This window comes from Poecilia formosa, unplaced genomic scaffold (genome assembly GCF_000485575.1).
Source record: "Poecilia formosa unplaced genomic scaffold, Poecilia_formosa-5.1.2 Scaffold14, whole genome shotgun sequence".
Taxonomy (NCBI): domain Eukaryota; kingdom Metazoa; phylum Chordata; class Actinopteri; order Cyprinodontiformes; family Poeciliidae; genus Poecilia; species Poecilia formosa.
The window spans coordinates 2104763-2128644 of NW_006799953.1; the positions used below are offsets into that span (position 1 = coordinate 2104763).

Genomic DNA, 23882 nt, shown 5'->3' on the forward strand with positions numbered 1-23882 from the left:
CTTCTCTGACTCATGTTTCCGTCAACTGGATATGTGCTAATCTCCTTAAGTAAGGAAATAAACAGCAGCTTGAAAAAACTGGAACTGGAAGAAGGGCACATGTTTATCTTTCCACCACACACATCAAGGAGGGTGTTAAGTGTGGTAATATAATTTCTTACTCTTACAGAACTGGAGCAGCGAGTGACAAGTCTCCATAACAACCATTTATTTTAAGGCGTTTGCACTCATCTTTGCCTGGAGTGTTCAGAACGCTGGAGGAAGCCGTAGCTGAAGCTAAATCAGCTGCTACTTGTGAGTGCACAAATTTGAACGTTCGGGGAACAAAAGTCTTATTTCTGAAATGTGTCTGGGCGTTATTTTGGACACATCCTAGCTACTGTAAATGCAGAGTTCTCTGTGTGGTGTTCATCACTTATTCATTTATGCAGTGTGTGTTGCAGAACGTTGCATATTCTCCCTTGTCCAACGCAATGATGTGAATGGCTTGAATATTTTATGATATCGAGCTTACGCAAAGTAAAGTAAAACACAACAATCAAATAATTTAAATATTTATTTTGTGGCTTTAAATGACTCTTCTGTTAATATGATATAGCAACTCTGTTTCAACAAAGGATACTGTACAGCAGGGGAGGGGATGTCACACAGATCAAGCACACACTAAAGAACTGCGCCACCGACTTAAAAAAGCAAATGGTTAATATTTCAGTGATTAAAATACTGTAGGCCTGCGAGTTTCCTATTATCTTTCAAATGCTGGAAAACTCACAGAAAACAATAACAGATGTGCTGTTCTGTCTGTACTTTAGGTGTAAAATCATTGTTTTGGTCAGTGTCACATGTTCATTATGTCAGGTCATATAATGTCAAAGCTGACATTAAATCTGACCTCCGACAACCTTCACTCTTCTAGACTTAGCAAAATGAGCTATATCCACTACCATCCAAATGCTGGCCTCTGCACTAATATCACAAGGACAGCCCAGACGTTTTGAGGTAAGATTATTTTAAAGGTAAAAGCTGTCCTCTGATCTGCAGAAGATAACTCTTCTGGGGTCTTTTAAACAGTATAAATTCAGGTAAAATGGTCCAGGAGGCTGAAGCTAATGGCTAATCCGAAACGGCCCAAGACTAAAGTGGGCCGTCTTAAACAACTCCAATCTCAAAAACATCATGGTGGTTTATCTGACAGATGTAGTCTGAACAGCTAAACATTGCCATATTTCTATTGGGTAAGTATTAAGAGTTAAATAGGAGATTTTTTTTAATGCATTAAACTAAGCTAGGAGGCAGTGCGACACTGATGTGTGTGAAACACATGCTGAGACCTAAACATGTCAGCGTTTTCACTCAGAGTAAATATAAAAAAAAAATGTTTGTAAGATTGTGTCCTCCTGACCTATAAAGTGTTTGAGGTTGGATAAGATATTTTGATGCTTTTGGTTTTGCAAATCTTTAAGGCGGTAAAAGTCAATTGGTCCAGCGCCCTCCAACCTGGATTATTATTAAACCTAGTTGTCAACTAACTTCCACACAGTAGATAAAACTCTAATATTCTTCATGAAATATAGATTCTTAAATCTGCTTCAATCCTAAAGACGCCATAGTGATTTTATTTTTTTTCAAATGCTTTCTTATATTACATGGATATTTAACTGAAAGTATGCAGTCATTTAGAGTAGAAATGCAGAAAGATGGTTGTGTGCTCCAGTGATCTTCAGACAGTGTAATAAGAGAAAGGACCTTTCTAAAGATTTCTAGTCCGTGTTAAACTGCAGGCAGTTTAAAGCTCATGGCCAGAAAAGCAAGTTTTTTTCAGAAGTACATGCTATGATACTGAGGATTGATGGCAACACACCACCACCCAGGCTACTTGTGTTTCTTTGGTAAATAACTCTTGTATCTAAATAGCAACGTAGTTTAACTGCGACGAGGATTAAAACATGTATCGAATAGTTCTCACTCTGACATTTCTGAAAACTGGAGTATGTGTGAAGGATACAGGACTAGCTGTTAGCTTTAGCCTGAGGGGAAACGGCACTACTAACTCGACAAAGGCGTCAAAAGAGTTATCTTCAGCAGCTGAAACATTAACAGCACATGACTATTTTATTACCGCAACTTAACTTTGAAAATCCCAAACTATGGCTTAAATATTGTAATCCCTGGAAATGACATACGTTTCTTTGCTTTGCTTTGACTTGACCTCATAAAAATGCTATCAATTAAAGTCATATAGTTTTGAATTTTTTGACAACATGAAGTCTTTTGAAATACAAAAAGACAGGCGACCGACACAGCATGTAAGGTCTATATAACCTACAACCTTAAATGTTTGAACTCTCCAATGCAGGCGTTTCACAGAACAACAGCAAGCAAAAGACAGAGAGGTCTGAGCAGCAGCCAAGTCGACATGAATGTAGAAGCGTCACTAAAATCCAGAGACTCGCAAATTAAATCTTTTAATCCTCCCAACCACTGGATGTATGAGTCAATTAATGCAGATGTAATTATGGCAAACGTTTCAGGAAAAACCTGACAAGTATCAGGAAATATGACTTTCTTTTTTTTTTTTTTTCCCTCAAACACATGCAAGTAAGTCTGGATAGAAAAAAAAAAGCAAACAACACATGGCAAAAAGAAGAAAAAGAAAAGTAGGTCCACCTCTGGAAGGCATGTTTCTTCGAAGGTCAAAGCATCCTTTCAATGTCGGAGCATCTAAACGGCCAATCTGTTTGACGGAGCTCAACGCCTGTCACATTAATCGCTTTGCTGTGTGGCCAAACGTGGCGGGAAGGCTGAGGGCATTCCACTCCAGTCCCCTCATTAGTGTCATCACAGGAAGCTCTGGCTGTTTCCAGAGCTCAGCTGGCGAGAGCAGGAACACAAGGATAGACTGGATGTACGGCACATGTGCACGCAAACACACACACACACACGCTCACACACACAAAGCCCTCTGGTTTGCCATGCTCCTGTCTTCTTTGTTTCCAGCCGTCCTACATCACGTTTTCAAACAGCTGCATGGATCTCATCATGTTTTCATCCTGCAGGGAGATAGAAGGAGGATAGATGAGTTTTACCGTCAGTACTACTGTGTGTTGAGTGACTGATAGGAAAACATTTACATAAATATGATATATTGTAAGCTGACAAAGCAAAGCCACTTAAGGAACGGTTAGATTGGTCTTGGATAACAACCTGGATTCATTTTATTGTAATCCTCCACATCAAGCAGCTCCTGGTTTTATAGAAATTTTTTTTTTTTTTACAGGTTTTCTTTAAGCACACTAATATCTAATGTAAAAAAAAAGGTTAAAAAGAAAGGACTTTTCTTCTTTTACATGTTCTTGAAAATGTTGTGGGTGTTGGATTGTGTTTTTTTTTAACCCTTATTCCTTGTGCCACTTCTCAGACATAAGAGTTTTTACTGACACACTTATGTGTATAAAGTCATTCTTCCATTCAATGTTTTTTTTTTTTTTTTTTTTAGCAAACATCCCAGTTAGTTTTAGAGTCCTAGAAATCCTAGGATTTCAATGCAATGATCCTAAGCTTTTGGATAAAGCCAAAAATATTGGCTCAGCAAATTATAGGAACTTTGACACGAAAAAAATAAAAAAAAATAAAAATAAAAATAAAAACTGGGCTTTTATACCAGCATACACAGAACTGCTGAAAAATTTGTCTTTTCCATAAAGCTGTGCAATGTCTGATTATCAGAAAAATACAAATTCAAACTAAAAAGACCTTATAAGCAGAGATGACAGGACAGCTTTCATTATGCGTTTACTTAATGTTCTTAAGCATACGCCACACAGATGTTGGAAAATGCGTACCTCTTGGCAGGCAATAATAAACTCTTCCATAGTCACCACTCCGTCTTTGTTCTTATCCATCTTCTGTAGGGAAATAAAGAGTAATTAGTGGTAATTTAAGGTTGCAGTGACGGTTGCTGACGTGAAACAGTGTAAAGAATTACAACAAAATGCAAAAGACTAAGCAAAGAATAAAGAATGTGTGCAGGGGGGGGTTCCAGACTACTGTCAGGCAAAGATCTTATCCAGAAACCTCGTTGAATAAGCAGCTTAAAAATAGGTTTATGAGTCCAGTTCCACCCCTCTAGGACACTGGACGTCCACAAATGTCTTTTTTCGTGGCCGTGTCAGGCTGACAAGCTGTTTTTCTTTTTTAGCACAGAGACTCATGTTGAACTTGGGCTTTGTTTATGCTCCTCTGATTTGTGTCATATTCAGCCCTAGAAAAAGAAGTACTCATGCAGTTTAAACAAACTTATTTATCTATTGTTAGCTCCACTAAAGACGACAAAACGAGCCATTTATTTCAGTCATTCATCAGCAAGTTCTGGCAGGGGGAAGGTCATCAAATCTGTTTTTTTTGTTGTTGTTTTTTTTCATTGTGAAAGAGTCAGTTTTAGATAAAAGTCGTGCCTTGTTCAGTCAGTCTAACATCAACTTGCCTCTTCTACGTTGTTGATGGACTTTGGACACAAACCTGAAAAAAGGCATCCACGTGCTGCTGTGGCACATCTCCCTTTAAAGCAGGGTAGGTGTACTTGCCCATCATGTCGTAAATGGCTCTTACAATCTCCGTCATTTCCTGCGCAAACACAATTCAGAGAAACGTTTTGAATAACAAAACAGCATAGCCACAATGCTCGAGTAGCGAGGTCTCACCTCTCTGTTTATGTATCCATCTCTGTTGATGTCATAAAGATGAAATGTCCACTCCAGCTTTTCCCTCAGGGTTCCTCTCAGCAGAATGGATAAGCCCACCACAAAGTCCTGCCAGCAGGACAAGCAGAAACGGCAAGAATGCACAAGAAAGTTATTTTTGTTTTTACCAGTTTTGTAGGGAGTCTAAGGCGTGAAGTAAGTGGTAAAGCAGTAGTATTTTTTTTGGATCGCTAATTATCTCTACAATAACTCTTGATGTAAATCAATATTTGGATGATTTTCCCGGCACGTTGCCTTTTCATGATTTTGCTACATTAAAAAAAAGAAAAAAAAAGAAAAGTAGAATCATCAAACTAAATTTCCTGTAACCAAACATGAACGACTGAAAGATTTGGATATTGTGAGTAAAAGATAAGTGAAAAAAAGTTTCATCCTGAGCGAGCTAAATAAGTTAATGACGTACCTCAGAGATCAGATTAAATTCACACCCTATCCAGGTTGAGAAACATGAACCACTAGAGAGCGCTATAATTTTGAGAAGTTTATCTCATATGTCATTTCGGAAAGTCTCAGAATGAATGACTCTGAATGTACCAACATTCAGGGTAATTTAGGGTTATTATTATTATTATTATTGTTGTTATTATTATTTTTGGACGAGGTAGCTGTACAACATAGTCTCTGGTTGAAATTTCAGTAAAACCAAAGACTATTAAGATGCTCAGTACAGACTGAACACAAGGAGTTGGGAAATAACAGAAGAAAGGTATTTCTTAGAAATTACTTTTCAACATGATGAGCAACTTTTCATTTGGTTATAATGAACTTATTTGCCCAAATGTTTCCTCTTGAACTGTTTTGCATATGTACCTCCAACTGTATTCAGCATTTTGTTAGTATTTTTTTTTTTTTATGTGTTCAGTCTGAATACTAAGGAAAAATGTTAGTTCTGGGTTTGTCTTTGAGGTCCAAGCCCAGCCGTTCGACCAGCACCGTATAGGAAATGTGTCTGGAGGGACGTGTGCAGTGATGGGGTTGTTAAAAAGGACATTATCATAACTGCTTCCAGTTGCAGTTTTACCTTAAATTTGATGGAGCCATTGTTTGTTGTGTCAAAAGCGTTGAAAAGATAATGTGCGTACATGCTTGCATCTGCAAAAACGACGACAAAATCAACGTTTAAGCATATAAAAAGCAACACAGAAATATGAAAATAAATAAATAAATAGATAATCTTTTAAAATTTTTTACCTCCATGAGGGAAAAACTGTGCATAAATGTGTTTGAAGGTCTCCTCATTTACGACTCCGCTGGGACATTCCTTTGGGGGGGGAAAAAAAAAAAAAATAGTGATGTCAGTTGGAGTTTTGCTGGAGTTTTGCATTATGTAGCAAAGCAAAGTGATCTGATGTGTGTAAATACATTCTTAAAGCCGCGATAGAGGATCTGCAGCTCCTGCTTGGAGAAGTTAGTTTGGGCTTCCAGTTGCTCGAGACCCTCAGGCCTGTGACACACCATGGTCATCTCAAGCTCATCATCTGCTTTATCTGCAGCAAAATGAAAAAAAAAACAAAACAAAAAGATATTAATTACTCTCAAAACCTGTGCCCTGCTTATTAAACATATGGTCCTTTGAGGAAAATTAAAGCTTTTCAGACACTCGGAATGAGAAAAATCAGCAAACTTGAGACTGTGAAGTCGGCAGAAAACATCAGAAATCTGATTAGCCTGCAGGAAAATCGTGTTTACAGAGGTAGAGGGAAGCAGAACAGGGAGGAAAACACCAGAGATGAAGACGGGGGGAAAAATAAAAAAAAATTTAAAAAAATGAAGGATTCAACAAGAGCTGCTTGCACATGAAAAATCCTATTGCCCCCACAGGAGCTGAAGCGTTTTATTGATGGGAACGCGGTGCTCAGTATCAGGTGCTCCGGAGATGGATGGTGGTTAATGATGTGAGGAGGTGCCTCTGCTGTGGGGTCCTGTTTGTCACTGTCGCGCCGTCTGGACGCAGGTCAGCGCTCGCAGCCAAAAACATCCAGCGACGGGCGCCGTCCGCATTCTCAGAAGAGTTCACAAGAACGAGCAAATGCCCGGAAGGAAACACCCACTGGCAGATGCAGATCCGCTGAGAAAGTGGTGAGGGCAATAACAATCTCGGCAGCACAGTTTTCACTGGATTGTGGTTGCAAAGTGCAGAAATAAAAGATGTACTAGATGTTCTTGAACAAACAACAGCAATCACACTCACAGTACTTCAAATCTGAACTGAGGCAGGGCTGTGAATTGAGTTGGTTTAGTCAAAGCATCAGGTTGATGCCTTCCACACTCATAGGGCCTCATTTGAGTGAATTTCATCATTAGGTTTTTTTTAAAAATACCAGGGGATTTGGAAATGAAAATAGGGCTGTAGTGTGTTAGAGAACAGGAAACTGGTTCTCGGTGGGTCTTTTAGCCCAGTGATAGTATTTATGTCATATTCAATCTCCAGTGAACCAAAATATATAATCAGATAAACACAAAAGTAATTTATTAGACCCAAATTCAACTTTCTTTTCAACAAACCTTCCTATAAACAACCTTTGAGAGAGAAGAGAGCATGAGAAAAGGATCAACGAATATGGATGAACAAATAAACAATAATGAGCGACATCAATGGGGGCAGTGATTTTATATAAATATATATAGAAAACATAAATCTGAATGTAAATTTTTCCCCACACTGAGTAGATGCGTTTAAATGTTTGCCCTTCCTAAAAAATTTTTTTCAAAATGAAATCATAATGATGGGTCAAAATATCAGATCCTAGCAACCCTGAAGACTCCCTCGTCTCCAGCTCCAGCTATGCCGTCCTGGAGCTTCTTGTTGTCATAGAGATTGCATTTCAGTGCAGCTTGCGCCTTTGCTTCTATTATGACTGGCTGTTCGATCTCACAACACAACAAAACAAGAAAGGTGTCGACGCGCCTCTGAACCGGCTGCCAGGGGAGCTTTGATTTACGGCAGATGAAGCAGACGAAAGGAAACGGGGGTGAGAAGGAAACAGGAAACAGAGGTACTGATTAGAGAGCGGCTGCAGCACTACGCTGGCGAGAGAAGACAGGCGGAGGGTGAGGGATAAAAGACGAGGAGTCAGGGAGAACAACACATGCCAGAATAGGAAACACGATGGCTTAGACAAGAGTAAAAATTTTTATTAAAAGACAAAAAAAATAAATAAATAAATAAATAAGGCACTGATTTCAGAAAAAAAAACCCCACCAGATCAGATCATCTTCTCCTTGTAGAGTTTTACTGTCTAACAGTGCAAAATGCAAGCAGAGAGATTATGTTAAAATGTTCCCAACATTAACTGTGTTGATTTCCAAAGGGGGATATTTGAAATATATTAACAGTAAAGCAGCTGCCTGATACATAAAGCCTCATCAGCCTCCACTGGGACGGAAGCGCTGTATAGCTGGCACGATGATGATAATTAGAGGTGGATATCAGTTCTGTTGTTAATGGCTCACCCTGCTGGGACTTCAGGGTTCCAGCATATTTTTTCCAGAACTGTGCAAAAAATATTTCCCACGTTTAGTCACCATATTCAAGTCAGAAAGAGTTTTAAGGGCCACGAGATGAAACAATATAACTTTGATTGAAGTTAAAATGAAGCAGAAATCAAAACTTGAAAAAGTATCTGAATAAGATGTTCGGAGAAAAAAAAAAGTTTCATAAACCCGTCCATTTAATCACTGATACCTGATCCAAACCACAGTCTGCTCTGTGATGCTAAAGTGAACTAAGCACAGACTGAAGGCACCTACTGAAAAAGTGTCAAAGTAAAGTAGGTTTAGGCACAGGAGGCAGCAGGAATGACTGTGCTAATGTAACACACATTGTTCCAGCCCCCACGTTATTGACTTTAGCCTTCCCGTTACAGCCAGAGCCAGCAATCGCTCATTTTCAACTGCACTGCAATATGCCCTGAGCTGGTTTCCCCAACATGGAGTCATTTCTGAGCCAGCACCTGGAATCACGCCGCAGCGTAAACGAGTAAATTGCTGTATGAATTCAGTAACGTCTGTAGTTCACTTTTAAGAGAAGGAAGTAAGGGAAATGACATGTCTAATCCTAATCAACTCTTCAAAATATATATTGCTGCCACTTTTTCTGGCTTTTTAATCTTTGGATTTGATTTGTTTGACATTGTCTTTTTGTTCTCTGTAACATGACTTCCTGGCTTTATCTGGACATTTTTATTTTTAGTTTCATTTAGTGCTGTTCCTGTTATTTGCAATCTCTCAGTCACCTCAGGATAATTTAAAGGGTTCATGCATCCATTTAGTTCAGTGCAAGCAATATTGAACCTTATGTTTTAGGTTACTTTGTCTAGAACCTCATGGTACCGTTTGCACTTCATCCTGGTTGCCTCTGTCTTCATGGCTAAAGTTGTTGCTGATGTTTTAAAATCATTTAACCCATTTTTATGGTGTGAAATTACAAAAACAAAGATTTGTTTTTTATATTGCAATGTGTAATATTCTTATTTTAAAGATATTTGTGCACACATATATAGCAATATTCACTTTCTCCTCACTATAAAAACAAGCACTCCACTGGAAAGAATATTTGCTCCAGGATTTTTTTTAAATGAGGAACTTGGCTGAGGGAAAAGGAAAATGCTGCCTGCTGTACAGTTAGCACAGATAGCTTGAGTTAGCAGCAAGGCTACATGACTAGTTTCCTTTCTTTTTTTTTTCTTTTTCTGTTTGTACATCAGCATTTTAAGGTCCCTTCCAAACACAACCTGAACAGCATTAGCTTGAGGAAACCTTTTAGGGCCAAATGACATATTGTGATGAGAAAATAAATTGTAGACAGAGTGGGGAATAATGTTTTGAGAACTTCGTTACAGTGCTATAGTTAATTCCCACACAAGTACAATGGTTCAGTTACATGGACAAATGTTTGACTAGTGTTGTGGTAGCATATAATGTAGGCTATACTAACGGCAAAGTTGCTAAAATGGGATCACGAATGCCCACAGGCAACAGTAGCAACTTTGGAAACTTGTGAAATTGTAATGTTTATCTGTAATGTCTGAAGAATTTAGAGTTTTTGTTATAAATTAATAGTAAACTAAGGTTGTCACAGAGAGCTTTTTTATTTCTGGGTAGGATCCCGGCTTGTTGGGTCTCCATGCCACCTCTCTCCTGACCGATAAATCATCACATATGTTTCCTGTTTTATGAGTTCACATAAAAACGGCAAACTATTACTTTTTGCCTTGGGTGTCAAAGACGTTGCAAATCGATGCCTTTATTCAACACTCAATAAATTATATCATTCTTGACATCGTTTGGATGTGTTCTTAGTCCGTATCCTCCCCCCCTCATTTACAGTTTTCTGCCTATTTCTCAAATTTTGGACATGTAAAATAATAACAAGAGCAGCAGAATTAAAAAAAAGAAAAGTTACAAAAATGGTGATGTACGTCCTTTAAATGAGAAATGATTTTCTTTAAAAGTGTGTCAAATGTTCTGTTGCTAAATATCTGCCCAGATTGTATTTTTTTTACCAAGTAGTTTTCTGATTTCTGGCAAATTTAATGCCACAGATGTATCCACCAGTTGGACTAAATGTAGACCGGCTTACATCCGTCTGTGCCCCGTTTCCTACGCTGGCATTGGCTTCTTCTCCTGCGGGGATTGAAGTCTTATCTGTCTAATCTTATCTCCCACAACTCGATAAGAGCGGACATGACACACTTTTTTTTTTTTTTTAAACCGAGTACTTTAATCAGAGAAACAACCTGACCTGGTGTGCTAAAATGTATTTTGGAAATCTCAAAACATGAGAAAAAAAAAAGCAACATCATAAAACAAAACCCTCTTCTAGTGAGGTCTCACATTTGCTTTTGCTCTCAATACCCTTCTAATCCCCCCTCCCCTTATTTTAACCTAGATCAGTTCTGCGAGCGTCATTGTTGGTGGGGCTTCTGTGTTTGCACTCTCCTTTGTGCCTTTTTACAACCCAGTCTCCATGACAACTGGCTTCTCAAGCATAAGGCCAGGAAGAGGTATGATATGTGAGCTGCCTGTTAATTTGCACGCCCGAACTCTCATTTGCTCCGCGGCGCGCTTCTCGTTCTCTCGCACACACTCGCTGACACGTTTGAGTGGCAGGAACACATGCAGAATCACAGAGTCGGGGAGGGGGCGTGTGTGTGTGTGTGTGTGTGTGTGTGTGTGTGTGTGCTGTGCTTGTCAAGGACATCTCGGCATCCTGTAGTCTCATCAGCACCGTCATTACCACAACTCTACATCAGTCAAAGACTTGAATCACTTTAACCGTTGCACTTCTGCAGCCAGTGTTGCTCTCTGACTAGACCTGTTTCTTTAAACAAATAGTCATGTCACACATGCTTTCCTGTGCAAAACACGTGAAAATTCAATCCAATTGTTCAACATTTTTACACAAACACTCTGCCGACACGCAACTCTGTCCGGTCTTGCAACAATTGCAAGCAGACGCACATTAAACCAACGTGCCAGGCATCTCATAGTGTCTCTCTCAGATAAGTCTTGACGTACCTCTTGATGGTCTCCTCTGTTTGGTTTGCATGGTCAAAGTGCCCACCACTGCTCCCATGTTGTCACTGTGAAAACCTGCTTGGCACAAAAAGCCTCCTCAGAGTTATCAGTCCACTATTTATCAGCTTGTCGTCCTGTCTCTGGCTTCCTCCACAGGTTTGCTCTTTCCCTCGCTCCCTCTCTCTCTCAGGGATTTTACCCCACTCTCGCGTCTCCTCAGAAGCTTTCACTTCTGCCTCCGGTTTGAGCGGCAGACTCTCTTGATTTTCCTGATGCCCCCCTCTCCCCAACCCTTCTCCCCTCCATCCCTCCACCCCACTCTTCACCAACGAGCTCGCTCCAGCCGTTCTGCGCCACTCCCTCTGTGCTTTCACTCCGCTCATCTGTCAGGCTTGCACCCTCCCCTCCTCTCTCCTTTTTAATGTTTTCTTTCCAAGCTGCATCTTCACGCACTCGCCTTATTGCAAAGCGATGGACTCTCCCCGATAGCGGCAGCTGACATGAGAGCTTGAAAAACCCCGTCACTTTTGCTTTTATTAATTCATTTTACCTGTCAGATCTTTTATTTTTCTGATTATAATAATACCTGAATGTTTTTTTGTTTGTTTGTTTGCTTTGGTTTCCTTCTGAAAAGCTGCATACTCTAACTCAGATATTAAGTGATTCAAGTTAACTGTGTGCTTTATGGAGCAAAGTTGACACTTTGCTCCATAAAGCACACAGTTAACTCTAATGAGGTTGTTTTGAACAAGCAAAATAATCAACTTTAAAATAAAAATTCTTGCTTCCTTTTATAACCCTGGGTTAAGAAAAGTACACATACAAAAGTACCCATTTATGTAAAAAAAAAAAAAAGTTCAGAAGTCACATATTTCAGCTGGTAAAATTGTTTATGAAAACCTTTCCTGCTGTCATTTTGCTCTATTTTTTTGCTTGTTAGATTGAAATGTTTCAGATCTTCAAACTAACTTTATTATCTGACAAAACCCCCCCCAAAAAAACCAAGAGGAAGTACAAAATGTATACTGCTCAAAAAAATGAAGGGAACATTTCACTTTAATTTTGTGTGTGGCTCCAAATCCAGGCCTCCATTGGTTAATAAATTTGATTTCCATTGATGATTTTTGTGTGATTTTGTTGTCAGCACATTCAACTTTGTACAGAACAAAGTATTCAATGAGAATATTTCATTCATTCAGATCTAGGATGTGTTATTTGAGTGTTCCCTTTATTTTTTTGAGCCATGTATATTTGAAATGATTTCAGACGAGCATGCAGCCATTCAAACCAATATGGACCTGAATGAAAAAGTAATTGCCCTGTTAACCTAAGATGTAGCTTTGCCACCCTTCGCAGCAACAGCTCTCAGAAATCACATTTGCATTATGAAAATTACTTTTCCTTGTTTTTGTACACCACTGAAAAAGGTTTGGTTAGGTAATCGAAGAGTTTATCAGCCAAATTCAAATCCCGACTTGGTGTTTCAGGTTTATTGGGATGAATAAACCAACTGCATGCGAGTTTAAGATCATGTACCAAAGACTGAATCTTCTTCAGGGTTTCTCACTGACAACAAGGTTCAGGATTTCATAGAGAAGTCGTTCAGGTCTTGAGGCAGTAAAGGAATTCATGTTTCATTTTATACCACATATATCCGGACATACAAGGGTTTTTTTTTCCATTCCTATTGTCAGTCTATAAAACATTTGTAACAAAAGATTTCAGGACCATTAAAATACTTTTTGGCACATGTGAGACGGGCCTTCGCGTTCGTTATAGTCATCAGTGGTTTTCAGCTTGGAACTCTCCCATGTTGCCACTTTTGCTTCGTCTCTTTCTTATTGCTGATTCTTGAACCTTGACCTTTACTGACGCAAGTGACACCTGCTGTAATTTCACTGATGTTCTGGCTTTTTGCTTGACCTCTTAAGTCATACCAAACATCTTGCAGTATGTTTGGTATGCTGTCCAATCCCTATAAGTTCCTCCACTGTTCCATGGTTTTCCCCCCCCCCATTTAATAATGGATAATAGATCCATCATTAAATCCGTGAGATAATAGTTCTCACGGTGGTTTACGTTTATTGTTTTTTTTTTTATATGTCAACCATCATTAAAATCAGACAGTTGCTACATGGATGGCAGAGTATCCTTGTTCTGTTTGGACAGTAGCATAATCTTCCCTTCAGATACTGTATTCACTCAGAGCCATTTTGTTTAAGGAAGGTGAAGCTGCATGAACGCACACAAGCCGAGATGACAGTTCATCGCAGGACTGAGACACGCTACCAAGCACATTCACGTGTCAAAAAAAAACATTGTAGCGTTGTATAATTTCGTCCGTACCATACAATAAATCTTTAGCTCTCATTTGCTAACACATAAGCCAACATTTAAACAGACATTTTAGGGTTGTTTGGACACAAGGAAAAAGCCAAGGTTCAACGTGGAGCCAGGGAAAACGCAAAAGACTGCTTAAGTACTCCAAATGCTGCAGACAGGGAATGTTACATCCCTGCAGTGTTTCTTCGTGTGTGTTTTTGAGGATGCGGGGATGCGAGTGTGTGGGTGTCGGGGATGGCTTAGAAAAGAAAAGAAAAACTCTTGGTGAAAAAATGTATGCAGGGCAGTTTTTTTGTTGTTGTTGTTGTTATTTTCCCCCCCAGTGGCGGTGTTATGTTTTATCATATTTTTGTTGAAGAGCAGAAAACAAGGACTACTGGTGGTAGATTAAAATTTAAGGCTTAACCTTTTTGTCGCTATTCCTTTAAAGGAAATGATTGCACTGACTACCAGCTAATGTTTGCAGTTGCATGAGCGGTTTTATTGGGGCCACCCCTTTGATTACTGAGGTGGTGCTGAGGCACAAACTTCACACATCTGCATCAATTAAATATAAAGGTATTCATTATTCAGATATATATGGCTTTGCCGCTGTGTCTACACATCATTTTTTCTAAGTTATATAACATCTTTTGCATTTTTTTTTTGCCATTCAAAAATAAAATAGGCTGGCTCTCTTTTCTGTCGTCCTTTATTAACAGCTACGACTACACGCAGAAAATTACATGCATTTTCAGCTGAATAGTCATTATATTTCCTAGAAGGGAAAATGACAAGTGATCATAAAATATATTGATTTTTAAACAAAATTACTCGTCTTGCTGTAAGAGAATTGCAGAGGCCCAAGCAGGGAAAAAAAAAAAAAAGTTTTTTGAGAAGTTATCTTTTTCTAAGTGTTTGCTTAATACTTTATTCTGATACTACATGTTTTTTTGTGTTTGTTTTTTTTGGAAGACATTTTTATTATTTTTTAGCGTTGTATGTTCAAAAACAAAACACAGCTGCAAATTTGATTCCAACCTGCATGGTACATTTAAATCTCTCACCGCTAATGCAAAGGGTTGCTTAAAACTGCTACACCTTTTTTTTTTTACATTTTCTCATACAATGGTCCCAAGGACCACAGCTACCTGCAAACCGCTAAAATCTGCAAATAGCAGATATAAACATTTCTAGAGAACCCCTGTAGAAATGTTTCTATCTGCCCATTTCAAAAGTTCAAACACGAATATATACATAAGAGGCCATAAAGCGAAACAATCTTGTTACGACTTTGCTCCTTCTCTTGACTTGAAACTGCAAATGGGATTTGCTATCAGTTTCTTTAAGGAAGTGAGATGCACTTGATATTCTTTAGAAGTAACTGAGAAAAAGGGATAAAGACAAACGAATTCCACACTTTTCTCATTTGTAAAAATCCAGAACCACTTATGCTTTTCATTCCACTTCTCAGTTATGCAATATCTTGTGTTAGACTATTACATAAAGTCCTAATAAAACACATGAAGGTGTTAATCACATTGGGGCTTGTAGATTATGAGACAGAATATAAATATATAAAAATGTTAAATGGATTTTCCGATGCGTATTAAACGGTCACCATGTTTGAATTATGCTTGGAGTAGTCTGATCTTTTCCCCCAATTTACGGCCACGTAGTGCAATTAATGCATGTTTATATCTACGGAAAACAGCAGCAAGAACAAATTAAAGATGCAATGAAGATCCACACACTAGCTGACTATTAATTAGCACAACTATAACCTCATTACACACTCGAGACGACGGCGCGCTGCGAATGTCGCCTCAGGATTGGACGTGTCTAAAGGAGAGGAGCTCCCAAAAGTGGTAAAAATGTTTTATGCCCTCCTTTGGTAACGGCTCTGCTAATTTAAAGAGATTTACAGACGCTGCTGCCTCCTTCAGGCCTTACAGTGTCACAGGGAAACGGGCCTCCAAATACCTCTTTTTTCAATACCTCCTCCATCTGTCAAAGCTTATAGGACAAAGTTGTCAGTACAGCTGAACTCCCTCACTGCGATTTACATAAGAGATGCTGGTGTGAGCTTGCAGCAGCAATGAAGGTTTAATTAATTGTTAAAAAAAAAGGAGAAAAAGTAGTGAAACTCTTTAAAATCCATTCATTTTTTTCCCGCTTCATTGATAATTGTGACAGAGGAGTGAATTGTATCTTCACATTCCTTAGACCTCGGGAAAAGCCTTTACAAAAAGGGCTGCAAAGTTTGTGCTGTCATATTAAACCCTATTGATTAAAAATTGTTGCTCCCACAACATTGTTCTACTTTTATTAAGACAATGGTGTCTATTTCCTGAACTGAAAATTACATAAATAAACTATTTACTCAAAGAACAAAGAGTAAATCCTGGTAAATCCTAATACTTCAAGGTGCTGTTCTTGTCTTTTGTGAGCTTTTTTTTTTTTTTAAATATTTCATCTTCTGTGGACTTGTTGATTTATTGTGTGGGGCTCAGGAAGTACAGAAAACATGAACGTATACACATCTCATCACGCAGCAGTGTGACAGGCTGCAAAATGCTCCAGATAGCACACATCTGTCCAGCGGATCACTCTGGCTTACTCGGAGTAATCTATGCTTAATTCCCCCTCTGCAAGTATCTCTATGTGGGTCAGTGTGTCACTCCATCAGTTCCGTATAAGTGAATAAAATATTACAAAAGTAAATATGTAAAAAAAAACAAAAACAGAAGCAACCTTCTCAAAAAATAAAAAAATAAATAAAAATTTTGGTGGTTTACTGTCAGGGTTTCAGTGATTTTGAGTTAGAAAAATAGTTTTTGTCATGTAGTGTTAGTTAATGAACAGCAGATGGCAGCAGAATCCACCAACTGGAGATGAACCGATGTCAAATTAAATATACAAATGAGCAGGAATCTGCCAGAGACAAAAAAAAAAAACAAAAAAAAAACTCATGCAAAACATACTGGTAGTATGAGAGGTAATACTCATAACCCAATAGTCACCGTTCTGTGTGTGCAATAACTACACAAAGAGAAATGTTTAACTTAATAAGATAGAAAACCTGGAAGCTCAAGTAGAAATTCTGAAACAAAGACACAGAGACGATGCATCTGCAAGAGATATAAATAAATCTTGGAGAGGTTGGTTACATAAAAGCATGTAGTGAGGTGATGTAAAAAATTAAAAGCAAAGTCGCACACTGTTAGCTGCAATCCACTGCTGTAACAGCCAACTGGAGTGAAAAATAAAAATAAAAAAAGAGACTTTCTGGGGGTGGACAGAGCTGTAGATTTTGGTTGACATAGATCCCACCGCTGACAGGTTTGTGTTGTACATCAGAATCTGTCCACACAAATTTAAAAGTACGCACTTAAAAATACTATTCATAACTCTTTTTTTCCTCTGTTGAGCCCCGGCATGGGCTGGCTTGTGTTCCTTTTTATGATTTTCTCTGTTTTGAAAAATCCAAATTTCCTATCAGCATCCAATGTTGCTGCTAAGGCTAGTGGTGTTGCCAAAGAGTGTGGATTTCACCAAGACTCCAGCATGTTTGCCAAAAGTTAGTTCACTTAACCGGGGCTTGAGAACATGAGGCAGCAGGTGTTGCGTGGGTGAAGGGAGGGAAAGATGTCACATGAATATATTAAAAGGAAGGGAAAAAAAATAGTTCTTTTAAGAGCTAATGATTTTTGCAGTGATTAATAAAAAATACGTCATCCTATTCATGTAGCATACTGTCACTGTTAATGACTAAAGTGTGGGTTAGCAGTTGCAGGGTTCAAAGAAATTCACTTCCTTTGAATGTGTTGTTACAGTCAAATACTTTGCATTTTACTCAATAGATCAATGGGACGTAGAGCATCATTGCAGAGCAGACGGGAAAGGATACGAACTCTGCTATATGGAGGGTTTGCCCTTTTACAAACTTCTTCTTCTTCATGTCACACTGAAATGTTTTGGATCAATAAATGTTGATAACAAAGGCAGCTTAATTTCAAAAGGCTGTGTTCAATTTTAAATTTTGTCAACTGGAGGAAAAATAAAAAAATAAAAAATAAAATAAAAAAATCAAAACCTGTCCCAAAGTGAAAATGTGTCGCTTGTTTCCTTAGAGAGGAGTAAACCCGTCAATCAGACGGAGAGGACAAATGTCTTTTTTTTTTTTGCGCTCCTAGACATTAGGGGCTACAAAAGTGGAGTGCTCTGTGAGATGGAAGCTCGGAAGAATTTGTTTTCCATTTGTGTGAAACGTAATTTTATTTTATTTTTTTTTACTTTGTGCACTTACCATAAATGATCAAAAATAATTAGTCTGAATCAAATCTGAGGAACTTTAGAACGGTTTGATTTTACAAAAAAGTGCAACCATTGCAGGTAAGTTATGCTCTACTTGAAACACGCTCATAATTATCAGTAAGGCACATTTTAAGGTGCATCCCTAAATTAATCTGACGTTAGGAACTCAGATCACATTTAAAAAGCCTTAAATATGGAGTGATTTTGTTTTTGGAGGGAACCAGATTTCACTCTTCTAGTCCAACAACAGGTTTTTCATAAAGAAAAAAAAAAAAAGCTCAATTTTTAATGAACTTTTGCTTATACGAGCAAACGTTTTTGCTCAAAAACTTTTGACACAAGAGTACAAAGCACAGCATATCACCAGGAAGATAACAATAACAATGTGTGCCAAGTCAGATTCAGGCCTAAGGCAAATCATCAGCCTCTGCTGCTGGCTCTGGAAAGCTCAGCTTACTGTCGAAAGGTCTAGAGATGAATATTCATGATGGGGAGCCTAGAAGCAGAACTTCTCTTATTAAAAAAAAAAAACAAAAAACTGAGAGTCAAAGATTATACAGTTCATGCATGAACAAAAAAAAAAAAAAAAAAAAAAAAAAAAAGAAAACACAGCATGGATGCAATCATGCTTAACTAGAAGTTATAGTTCTGAAAGCTGAATAGTCTTTTGTGTGTCGTGTGTTGCAGGGTTTTCTTGTTTCCTCCCATGCATATGTAATCGTGTGCTGTTGCTCCACTGCAGTCTGTAGAGATGAAGCTGTGCGACGTTAAAGTGAGAGAGCAGGCGAAGGAGGACCGGCCCTAAATTTACTAAAGCCCCAATAAAGCAACAAAAGCGGCGAGGTTTCAAGCCTGCATGAATCATTCGGTTCAGAATATAAATATCTATCAGCTAAACATTTATCACAGCGGCTTGCAAAAGTATTCACACCCCTTTAATTTTTAGGAGTTTCAGAAGTCCAAGTAGTAAGTTTAGTCTAGCTGTCTGCAGTGTAACCACAAAAGAAATGCAGCTGCTTGGAGTTTAAAGGAACGTCTAAGGTTGTAACAGTCGGAAATCTTACAGGACTCTTCAGCCAAGTGGATCATGGTAACTCTGGAGGAGCTGCAGAGATAACAGCTCGCTCAGGTAGGAGAAATTTGCTGTTTGGCCGACTATTAGTCAGGCACTCTGCAAATTTAACTTAAACGTTTCTTATAAACACAATACTTTGGGGACAAATTCAAAAGGTTGAAGAAGAGTCTGAAGCTAGAACGCGACTTCATCAAACTTCCATGCCCGCGTGAGTTGTGTCTGGAGAATAACGAACACTGAACATCGTCCTGAACACACATTCAGTGCTGTGAAGCTTGGGTGTTGGGATTTTGATCCTTAACAGGGGATCGGGAAAGCTGGTCTGAGTTCAAATCAGAGCAAGACTTAACATTTGATGTCCACAGATGCTTACCGTCCAATCTGACTGAGCTCAAGTTATTTCTCAAAGAAGTGTGACCAAAAAAAAGTAAAATAAAAAAATAAAGTTGGTCTTTAAGCGTTTAATGTTGATAGAGACAAACCGCAACAAATACAGAGCTTCAATTGTAGCAGAGGCGGTTCTGCCAAAAACTTTGAATAAAAATGCATGCCACACTTTTCAGATTTGTGTTCCCACAAAACCTGAGAAGAACCCTGTAATACGTTTCTTCCACTTCCCAGTCCTGTGCTGCCTTGTGTTGGTTTAAATCACAGTAAATACATTAAATTTGATTGCTTTGAGGCAAATCTCAAACGTTACCACAGACGCCAGACCGATTTTTGTATCTTCTGCTCACTTTTACTAAAGTTAGAGCAAGTAATTTCTAGAACTGGCCTCAGGACACATTGTGCTTTAATTAAGTCTTTATCAGAGAGATATTGGCTCAGCTTTAGAGCTCTACATATTTAACTACGGTGTGAATTTCTCTGATATCAGGGTTCATGTTGCTCATTTTTTTATATGTTCTCATAATTCTAAAAGTTAAGCAAGAACTACGTCACTCTTAAATAGTTCAACTGTATGCATAATCATTATGCATATTATCCAATATGTATGTATATTTATTAATGAATAAAATGCTGCTGTTTTAACCAAAACCAATTATTTTATCACTATGGGATAAAATAATTGACTTTTTTTTTTTACCCACTTTGTTGCTAATTGTGTATTCTTAGTTTTGCTAAAAGCACTTCATTAACTTTGGAATATTTAATAATGCAGCAGCGTAGTGAAAGGCTCCCTTTGCTCCACGGTGCACAAGTTACTGTTATTCCAGAGGAGGTCGATTGGGCGCTGAAACCACAATGCACAAAACAGCTGAAACAGAGACACGGCAGTAGATGTTCAATACGACTGGCACTCCGTTTCATCAGCTATTCGTGCTTAAAGGACAGAGAGAGGATTACTGACAAATAAAGACAGAACATCTTTCTGCAAGCTTCTTCTTCTTTTTTTTTTTTAATCTTTGCTATTTTGGATTCCATTCCGTTTCATTTAATTACTCAGTTCCAGCAGTGATGATTAAGCTCCTTAATTCAAATCCAGGTTTGGAATTGGCTCGGCGTACGTGAAGCCGCTTCACCCACATAAAAACCCGAAGGTGAGAAGAGGCTGTATTCTTGCAGAAAAGTGAAGCAAACAAGCCGGCACGTTTTCTTTTCATCTCTTTTTTTTCTTTTTTAATAATAATTTCTGCATCAAAATCGAATGTCACGGTTGACAATGCAAACATTACAGTCAACTCATTTGTTTTTTTTGGTTTTTTCCCCCCACAGGAAGCGTCCTATCGGAACCCAGTTCCATTCGATGCACGCCGCTTTGTTTATATGTGGAATAATCCCCAAGGCGAAGCTGGTTTTCATTATGCACTGCCTGCAGATTTGGAATGATTTAATATGCCGTGCATTTACATAGGCTGAATTTAAAAGTCAGGTTGGAACAAACAGTCTTCCCCTGAAAGCAGGCAGAGCTGCATGACTCTCTGACTCATCATTTATGTTTTGTTTTTTTCCCCCAGTGACACTGAAAGTAACTTTTAACTACGGGATGAGATGTCACCGGAAGAAAGGGGCCATCGCTTTTAGAGTACATTATACGACTTTTGCCTCAGGGAGACACGCGGATGTGACCTCGCTGTTCGGCCTGTGAAACTGTGCAGCAGACGTCTAAAAGACGGATGTCAGCGGTGGGTGGAGAGCTGGACATTTCACACGCTAAAGTCGCTGCGTGGCAAGTAGAAGAAAGGTTAATAATGAGTAACTTCATTCACAGTCTATATATATTTTTAAGGTGGAGGGGGGATCACGGCCCGAGTTGAAGTCATTTGTGTTTTTTTTGTTTCATTTTCGCTTTTTCTCTCACAGCAGATCAAACTCTCGGTTTTTATCATATTCTTACGGCATAAGTAATCCATAATCTGAAAGTAGAGGGGAAATGGCATATGGTTTTGAAACCTTTCATTGTGAAGATTCATGATTGTGCGTTTGTATTCAGCCCCTCTGAGGAAACACTTGACCTTTCCCTGCTTGTACGCTGTCAAGTATTTTCTCGGTTTTCCGCACCTAAATTTGTCAATGTGGAGATTTTTTTTTTTTTTTTTTTTTTTTTTTTTTTTTTTTTTTTTTTTTTTGCAAAGCACCAGGCTCAGTCAGAATGGAAGGACATAATTCCTGGACATCAACTTTCAGGGCATGAGCTCACCACCAGCTTGGACAGCCTAAACATTTTTTTGTAAGTGTGGCCAAAAAGTTAGAGCAACACTTTCTGTCCTGCAGAGTACAGTGTGGAGGTGGGAGGTGCAGAGCAAACAATTAGGTAAGATGCAGTCCTGCACTTAATACGATTATAAATGACACGTGAAACATTGAAAAGTAATATAGTAATATGAATGATCTTAGTAATTTGACATTTGAGCACCTAAGAGTTGTGTTGTGTTACAGTAGTGGCCTCACCTAACCTTTGTCTCACAATGCTATTTGTGTTACGGCATCGTTTGATTTTATATTAAGCACTGTTCTCAACTGCATCACAGTTTTTTTTTTGTTTTTTTTTTAGAATCGTCTTGCTAAACGGTGAAACATTGTTCTCAAGTATATTAGTATACTGAAACTGGCTGTCTTACAGGATTTTCAAGTGCTTTGCTCCATTTATCTTTGACGATTCGTTTTTCCAAAAATGGTGAAGAAAAGCCTCCATGCAGAATGATGCTGCCACCGCCACACGGTGGAGGGCTAAACTGGGCTAAAAGTTTCATAACTCAGATCAGTAGATATCTCGACTAATTGCTGGTCCTGCTGACAGTTTCTCCCTCCTGAGCTGTGGATCTCTGCAGCTTCTGACGACAACTGTTCTGGATTTGTTTTATTTAGGGGTATCAAATTAGAATAGATGGATTCCTATGCATATTGCACTGAAATATTTCAAAAAACTGCATATCCCTTTATCTTATTTGGAGATCTAAGAAGTACTTTGGATTGGGCCATCAATCCCAAACAAAACAACAACAACAGGTAAATAGGAGTTTCTTAGATTCACATCAAAAGTATTTTAGGATTTTATAATAATGGAGAATTTCAATTTTGTGTATCCTGAAACAATTACAGACTTACTGTTAAAGAAAAAAAATATATTTATCTTCCCTAAAAAGACTCTATTAGAAGAGTTCTAGTGTGGTAAATTGGTCACAAGCCTCCACCAGCACCATAAGATAAACCAGGGCCAAACTGTCAACTGGTAGAAAGCGGCTTAATGAAAGCATGAGTGACACCAGACGCTCCCAACGCATAGAAGAACATTGAATAAGACAGACTGCATACACACAACGTTGAGAAATTTGGACGTGCATAAGCCAAAAGCCACCGTACCTTTAGTGAGGGTTCCTGACACCAGTCTCTGCAGGGACTGAATTAGCTTTTGCACCCCCTGCCTGCAGCGGCTGGTACAGCCAGCCATCGTGGGGTTGAGGCAGGGGCGGACGGGGCGGGTTTACACCAAGGTAAAAACGACCCCCGTCGTAATGTGGCACGCGACCTCTGCTGCGAGAAGAACCAGCGTCAGGGAATCGTGGGGTCATCAGGTGGGGTCAAGGGATGAGATGTGCTTTTGGAGAGAAACAGAAATATACATTTATTTTCCACAGAATAAGGTTATTTATAGTAACTACAAAACATCCTGGTAGCCAGCTTGGTTTAAATCGACATGTTACGTCATTCTTGCATCACCTATCATGACACATTCATGCACCTGCATGCACACAGCAGTGTGTGGTAAACTTTGCAGACAGCTAAACAAATCAGCATTAGAGTTGCCAAAAAGATTAAAAAATAACTCCGAGATGTCAACTGAAGCACAAACGTTCGAACAAACACACACACACACACACACACACACACACACACACACCACACACAAAAAGTGCTGCAGGAGTAAATTGTTACAGCAGAAACCAAGACAAAGGAGAAATAAAATATTTAAAGAGACTCCAAAGACAGAACATGCTGCATCCAGCTCAAAGTTTGTTCGCCAGGAGACAGAAACAGTTGTCCCATCTGGTTTTGCTCACCTTCTCAACCTCCTCCTCTTGTCTTCTGTTCTAAAAATCTTTTGTCCTGCTTTAACCCTCAACCCCCTGTGCAGCTGTTATTTCCGTGTGAGGATTTCCCCAGAACTGCAGAGGCAGCCCTGCAGGCTGTGAAGGAGCGCTACGCTGGTGCTCTGAGCAGAACTGAACTGCACAAAGCGCCAGCAGCCACCGCCGTACCCTCTCCTTCCCCTCCCTCCTTGGTGGTCCCTCCTCCCTTCTCCCTCGCTTTCTGTCCGGCTGAGGCTCCTTGAGTCTTTTTTAAAGTGCAAACGCAGCTACACGATCCGGTAAGCAGCCTGGGTAAAGATTGACATTTTATGTGGTAAGACCGGAGGGTTTAAAGCTTGTGAAGCATAAAAGGTAAAC

The 23882-nt window shown here is 38.9% G+C and overlaps 1 protein-coding gene across 2 annotated transcripts; it reads right to left on the minus strand.

Annotated features, from left to right (window-relative positions):
- Positions 1-538: 538 nt before the first annotated feature.
- kcnip1b (Kv channel interacting protein 1 b) lies at positions 539-23671 on the minus strand. Of its 2 annotated transcripts, XM_007545905.2 has the most exons (9): positions 23496-23671; positions 22798-23032; positions 6123-6247; positions 5952-6021; positions 5782-5852; positions 4701-4808; positions 4519-4623; positions 3843-3905; positions 539-3050 (listed from the first exon to the last, which is right to left on the minus strand). In XM_007545905.2, the coding sequence occupies exons 2-9, from the start codon at positions 22883-22885 to the stop codon at positions 3003-3005; spliced, it is 678 nt and encodes a 225-aa protein (XP_007545967.1). In that variant the 5' UTR covers positions 22886-23032; positions 23496-23671; the 3' UTR covers positions 539-3002. The 2 variants fall into 2 exon arrangements, with proteins under 2 accessions (XP_007545967.1, XP_007545968.1); XM_007545906.2 differs by lacking the exons at positions 22798-23032; positions 23496-23671 and adding an exon at positions 11280-11573.
- Between the last annotated feature and the right edge of the window lie 211 nt (positions 23672-23882).